General features: G+C 55.0%; 1 protein-coding gene across 2 annotated transcripts; it reads right to left on the bottom strand.

Annotated features, from left to right (window-relative positions):
- Window positions 1-1,365: 1,365 nt before the first annotated feature.
- Window positions 1,366-4,533, bottom strand: CDKN1B (cyclin dependent kinase inhibitor 1B). Of its 2 annotated transcripts, none has more exons than XM_021382318.1 (3): window positions 3,541-4,533; window positions 3,072-3,202; window positions 1,366-2,182 (listed from the first exon to the last, which is right to left on the bottom strand). In XM_021382318.1, exons 1-3 carry the CDS (start codon window positions 4,111-4,113, stop codon window positions 1,912-1,914), a joined length of 975 nt encoding a protein of 324 aa, XP_021237993.1. In that variant the 5' UTR covers window positions 4,114-4,533; the 3' UTR covers window positions 1,366-1,911. The 2 variants fall into 2 exon arrangements, with proteins under 2 accessions (XP_021237993.1, XP_021237994.1); XM_021382319.1 differs by having other exon boundaries at window positions 2,063-2,182; window positions 3,639-4,525.
- Between the last annotated feature and the right edge of the window lie 1,791 nt (window positions 4,534-6,324).

Below are 6,324 nucleotides of genomic sequence, written 5' to 3' on the forward strand. Positions count from 1 at the left end.
AAGGGGCTGTCCCCTCCCCCGGTCCCGCCAAACGGGAAGGGCGATGGGGCTGGCAAAGAGCTGGGCGGAAAGCCCCATCAACTGTTAAAAAAAAAAAAAAAATACTGAGGCGGCGGACTTGCTTGCACTCTGTTCGTGTTGGGAAAAAAAAAAAAAATAGACGTTAGTCCCCGGGAAGCTCCGGCCCTGCGAGCTACCCTCGGCAGGGGACAAAGCCGAGTGGCTGTCCCGTCCCTTCCCGGCTCAGTGCAGCGTTTTCGAGCGGTTCCAGTGAGAGGGCGAGCCGAAGCGCGACCGCGATCAACAGCCGGATCGAATTGCAGAGCGGGGGTAACTCGGATGAGACCCGCCCAGGGCTTCCCCCACCCCCTGTCCCCGTACTGCGCTCATCTTCGCATCATGCGAATCTTCTCCTTCACTGTGCCCCGGGAGGAGGGGGGACACCGGCACCTTGCGACCGCAAATCCCAGGCTCGCCCCGACCTGTGGCAGCCGGGGGAGTCCACGGAGAGTGAGACGGGCTGGGCCGGGGGCTGCGCGCAGGCTGCACCAGCAGCGGGTCTGGGCGCCATCTTAAAACCGAGGCGGCGGGAGAGGGTGGGACCCGGCGCTGCTCGGCGCCAGGCCGCGGGCGGACAGGCCCGGGGCCCAGCCCTTGGGTTTAGGCGCCTCGCGGCATGGAAGCAACCGCACTCTACCTTCAGGGGGAAAACGTTTGTCTTAGGCCTACCCCGAGCGAGAGTCTGGTGGGACCCAGGGCATGGAACAGCCACACGGGGCTCGGGGTTGAGATGTTTTCCTTAGGTCTACACGAAAACAAGAGCGTCTTGAGCTGCTTCATTGTTACATAAAATAAAAAAAAACACGTTATAAATTGTGATGGAGGACATTCCTCAAATAAGAGAGCATGTTCATCCCAGCTCTAAAACAGAACCGAGGGCTGCACCCCTCCACCTGTGCCAGGCCGACACCCCAGGCAGCCCTCTCCGAGCTGCACACACACACTCAGGAAGGACATGGCTCTTACAGATGGCACTTCTCTTTATTGATTGCTCGCTGTGAAACAACATTGATCCGTATTTCTGCTTATTTTTTTTTTCCCCAAACATTACAAAAAATATGGAATTGGCTCAGTCTGCAATCCTTTAAGCACAGCCATATTATCAGGGAGGAAGGAAAAACAAAACAAAACCAAAACAAAAAAAAAACGCTAAGAAGTCTACCAAATAGAGCATTTACAAATGCACAAAAACACGCCAGTTTGGCTTTATGGGGAAAAATACTGTTTTCTAGATTAAAAAAAATCTTTTAAACATAAATAAGTTAGTATAATTTCTCAGTGTCTTTACAGAGTTATGTACACAGGTACACTTCAAACTTTCTTTTTTTATTTTTACATACAGGTACACAGGCAATGTAGAAATACTGTTTAAAGATGTAGTATCCCTTTCCCTCACACAAGGACTAAAGGATGTGGGCCAGGTCAGAAAACAGCAACACTGGAGATTCAGAGCAAGTGCCCTCCAGATTCCTTTCCAAAAATAAAAATAATAAATCCAGCGATGTAGCAAATTTATGAGACTGTACAGGCATTCTAATTTCCTATAGGGATTTGAGGTGGGGGATCACCCCACCTCCCACCCCTTCAGCCCAACACAGAGAGGAGGGCTCTGATAGCAGCCTGCAGCCATCTGCTGTGAGCAGCACTACCACCGTGGTGCGAAGAAAAAATAAAAACATAGGGGACCCACTTAAAGGGACAATACATCTTTAAGGAATAAAAAGCCTACACTGCTTGTCTTCATCTCTTTGCTTGCTAGATGGTGAAAGCAAGTTTCAATCGGTCGCCCTCTTCCACTCCCCCCCCCCCAACCCAGCTCCTAAAACGTTTATGTGCTACATAAGGTAAAAACTATATACACAGGTAGTACAATGAAGCAAATAAGGAAACACCTAATTGCACAATGCTACATCCGATGCTTTTAGAGGCAGGTCTTTTAAGAGTGTCTAAACTTTTAGTGTTATTGTCTGCTTTTTTTTTTGTTTTGCTGTTGTTGTTTTTCAGTGCTTGTACAGAGTCCCCATCCCACGGAGACCGACGATATGTATTCATCTCAACTACAACTTTATATCTTCCTGGCTTCACCGCCCCCCGATGAGCAAGGAAACGCGAGTCCTTTGCCCTGCAACGGGAAGAAGACAGGGAGAAGACATTAGAGAGACTGAAAGCGACGCACTCCATTCCCTGGGTGCGACCAGTCCGAGCCGACGCCGCTCCCCGCGGCGGGGAGGCCCAACTCGGGCAGGGCCCTGCGGCGGCCCGGCCCCGCAGCGCTCCGAGCCCGGCCGCCCCGTGATGGCTATGCTGCCCAGGGCCGTCGGCCCCCACTGCTCGGAGCCCGCGGAGCCGAGCCGCTGCCGGGCCACGGAGCTGCCCTCGCCCCAGAGGAGCGGGCGGTGGTGCGGTATTTGCGCGGAGGCGACAGCTGATGCGCTCCGCCACGGCTCCCTCCAGCAGGAGTAATTTGTTGTAATTTCTAAATTACAGCTTAATCTCTTCGGCACAATCGCGAACCGCGTTTGCGAACGTCCCCACTAACCTCGGCCCCGAAACCGCCGGCGTGATGTACCACCTCCCTCCGCCCCAGCCCTCGCGCTGAAACAAAACAACAACAAGAACACCACACACGGCTGCCATTAACCCACTCCCTTCCCTGGAAACTCAGCCAGCGCCTAAAACTAAACCACAACAACCGGGGGAAAAAAAGAACGGAGAACAACCTCGCCTAACTTAAACCGAAAGGCTCCTGCTCAGCCCTGCTTTTACCGACCCTAGAGCTCTTCTGGGTTGGATCTCCCTACCAAGGTGGAACTGTGGGAACAGCGCCGAGGCGGGGGCAACTCTCCCGGTCCCCCGACACCCGCCACGGCGTGGAGCCCCGTCCCTCGGCCGGCTCGGCCCCAGCAGCTCGGGACGGAGAGTCGGGCCGCTCGGTCCCTGCGGCTCCAGCAGCCGGCCCCCCACAGCCTCCTCCACGGTATCCTAACGCCCAGAGTCCAAAGGGAACCTACTTAGGGAGTTTACGTTTGATGTCGTCTCGGGCTCGATTTCTTGGGTGTTTGCTCCACTGAATTGGCACTGGGGGAGTCTTCTGAAACCTCCTCTTCCGTTGTGTTGGCTCTTTTATTTTGAGGAGAGGAATCTAGGAGGGATAAATTAAAAACAAGGGGGGGAAAACACTGGTTTAAAATATTGTCCTGCAAGGTGCTCACTCGGCACCCAGGGGCGGGAGGAGCAACGAGGCCGGGGGTTATTCCCGCACATCCCCGCATCCCTACGTCAGCTACCGGACTACGCGAAGGTGGGCACAGACGAGCTTCTCTCTCGGCAAGAGATGCGCGTTTTAGTTTCAAAGAATCATAGAATCATAGATATAGTTTCGCCCCAACTCCGGCGTCTGTAGCCTCCCCTCTTCTCCTCCGCACATGGGTGCCGAGGGGCTCGAGGTGATCTCGCCGCTCACCCCCGGCCCCCACCTACCGCGGAGCTCCCGGAGCTGCGGGCGGCACCGGGGGCGTTCGGGCGGAAGGAGGCGGGGGCCGGGCCCGGCGCGCGGCGCTGCCCGCAGGGTACGTTACCGTCGGCGGCGGGTCTTTTCCTCTGCCCGGCGCACTGCTCTGCAAAGTCCGTCTGACTGCCAGCAACATCAGTCTTTCGGCCTACACAGTGAGTGTCCTCTGAGATTCCCTGAGAAGCGGCGCAAATCGCGGTTTGGCAATTCCCGTTTACATCCAGGCTCTGACGGCCGGCGGACTTGCAGACGGCTTTGGGTAGCCTCGGCGGTCTGAAGTAGAAGTCGGGCGAGCTCCCCTTCTCCACGGCTTGCCACTCGTACCTGCCTTCCAGCGGCTTGTGGTTCTGGAAATCGAAATTCCACTTCCTCTGGCATGCCTCTTCCATTTCCTTGCGGTGCTTCTTCAAGTCCCTGTTTAACTCTTCGTGGTTTACCGGCCCGAAGAGGTTCCTGCAGGCCGACGGCTTCGGGTACTCCGACTGCCGCGCCTCCATGCGCTCCAGGGTAGGGCTTCCATTAGAAATGCGGACGTTTGACATTTCCCCCTCCCTTTCTGCCGTCACCAGTGGTTTTCTCGCGGCTCTCTCTACTCTTCCTCTCCGCTTCTTACCCGCGGCTACTCGCAGGTTCCCCTCCGCGGTCTCTCTCCGTACAGCTCCCTCTCTGCAGCCCCGCCTCGGCCCGCGGAGGAGAAACGGCAGCGCGCAATTGCATAAGCACCGGGCCAGCCGAACCCCGACAGCCGCCGCCGGGCAGCCCGGGCGGCTCCAGAGGGGAGCAGCCAAGCGGGGAGCAGCGCTGCCCTCCGCGGCCCCGCGGGCGGCCTCGGGCTGCTGTCCGCACGGCCCCGCCGCTCTCCCCACGGCCACGTCGTACGGGCGGAGAGGTAAAAAAAAAAACAAGCCGAGACGAGCCCTTTTCTCAGTTGCCCAATATGGCGATTGAAGGGAGGTTGACGAAGGAGAAAATGATTGACAGGACGAGTCTATTTAAACAGCGGAGCCGAGCCATTGGTTACGGCGGCCGGCACCGCCCCGTCGGCACGGCCATACCTCGCCGCCGCCGCTGACTCTAAAGGTGGCCCTGGCCGACAGCCGCCCCTTGGCGGGCGGGGAAAGTGTTTGGTGTACGGTACAGCGGGGCTCTCTACGCCGCTCTGTTCTGGGCACACGAACCTCTCCCCCCACAGAGCCTAAGCCTAGTGAAAGATGTGCAAGTCGAGGAGTTTGATTTTGACTCGTTCTGGCCATTGCTCTGCTTTCACTGGGTCGGGAGGTCAGGGCGGGCCGGGAGCTGCACCCCAGCTGGGGCAGGGGAGTGGGTTGCTGCCCAGGACCCCCGTCGTGCTGCCCGCAGATGGAAAGGGAGAGAGAGAGGGGCTGCCCTGCCGGCAGGGAGGGCCCAGGTGTGGAAGTAGCTGTAAGAATTCTCAGCAGGGACCTATGTTCTCAGTAAGCAGGGGAAAGAAAATGAAAGCCTTTGGGTTTGTGCAGTTTGCGTGCTCTGCAGATTACTTGAGCCAGGAGTCACTGGCAGGGATATCTGAGCCATTTCTCTGATTACTACAGCAGGTCCACTGGAGTTAAGAGCAGTGCAGTGTCCTCCTCCAGGACCTCCTTGTTCCCAGCCTTTTCCACGGCCAGTATCCCTTGCCTGGCAGGACAGCCCCACACAATACGGGACATAAGGGCTGCACTCAGGTACTGGAGGTTTTAGACTTCCCCGGGACCCAGGTCACCTGGGGGCTACAAACCCCACATATCAAAGTGCCTGGCCTGGCACCCTCTGCAAAGTGCAACTGTCCCAGATCTTGTGACCTTGAAGACAGGGAGCTTTTGTCTGTACTTGCACGCACGTTTTGCTTCAGGACCTGCAGATGCAGTGGGCCACCAAAACCTATGCTGCAGTTGTTAATGTGAACTGGGGCCTCACCTGTGCAGGCACTAGAAAGGGCACAGAATTGGCATGCAGTGCTCACCCCCAGGCCACAATTGTCTGCGGGCCTCCTTCTCTGAGGCAGCAGCCCCCCTCCTCAATCAGTCTGCTTGCCTGGGTCAGCCTGGTCTTGCCAGCCCTGAGTTCAAAAAGTGATGTGTGCAGCCAAAAAGAAAAATAAAAACGTTTTAAAAACACAAGGTTGAAATAAAATATTAGCCGTGCTATTTCTGTTTGCCATAACTTTTACCACTCACAAGTTGTTTTCCAGCTCTTCTCAGCAACCACAATATCTACCAGTTCTCAAAGAATTAAAGCTGACATCCTCATGTGTCATCTTAGGTGTTTGTTGTTGGAATTTCTGTGTTGTTGGTTTTTTTTTTTTTTTTTTTTTTTTTTTTTTTTGTTAAGTTAAGCAAGTCTGTAGAAAAAAAACTGAGCTGGCAAAGTGGGACTTACTCATCTGCATCATTTGAGGACTTCTTTTTCTGTTCTCCATGCTTTCCTGTTTTTCACTTAGCCACCATCAAGGCAGTGCCATTTCAGAATTCTCCACTTTCCATCCGAGGTGTGGGACACTTGGGTTGTTTTTTTAGCTGTGCACCAGAGTTGGTAAATAGCAGGAAAGTAGCCTGTAGATCTGTTGTGCAGTTCCCTGGTAACGTGCTGAAACCTTCTGAGATAGGGAATTCCCACTGCCCCATCCCTGTCTTGCTGGGAGCCACTGCATGATTCCTGAAACCAGAAAAGTCCTTGACAGCAGGATTATGACACAGTGCAAAACCATGCCAATAATAATTATTATGATTATGACG

This window comes from Numida meleagris, unplaced genomic scaffold (genome assembly GCF_002078875.1).
Source record: "Numida meleagris isolate 19003 breed g44 Domestic line unplaced genomic scaffold, NumMel1.0 unplaced_Scaffold208, whole genome shotgun sequence".
Classification (NCBI taxonomy): Eukaryota; Metazoa; Chordata; class Aves; order Galliformes; family Numididae; genus Numida; species Numida meleagris.

Coding starts and splice junctions, on each gene's coding strand:
- CDKN1B (XM_021382318.1), bottom strand. CDS start 4,113: ATGTCAAACGTCCGCATTTCTAATGGAAGCCCTACCCTGGAGCGCATG. Junction 3,203..3,540: donor GCAGCTCCGGGAGCTCCGCG/GTAGGTGGGGGC, acceptor TATCCCTCCTAG/ATTCCTCTCCTCAAAATAAA. Junction 2,183..3,071: donor ATCAAACGTAAACTCCCTAA/GTAGGTTCCCTT, acceptor TTCCCGTTGCAG/GGCAAAGGACTCGCGTTTCC.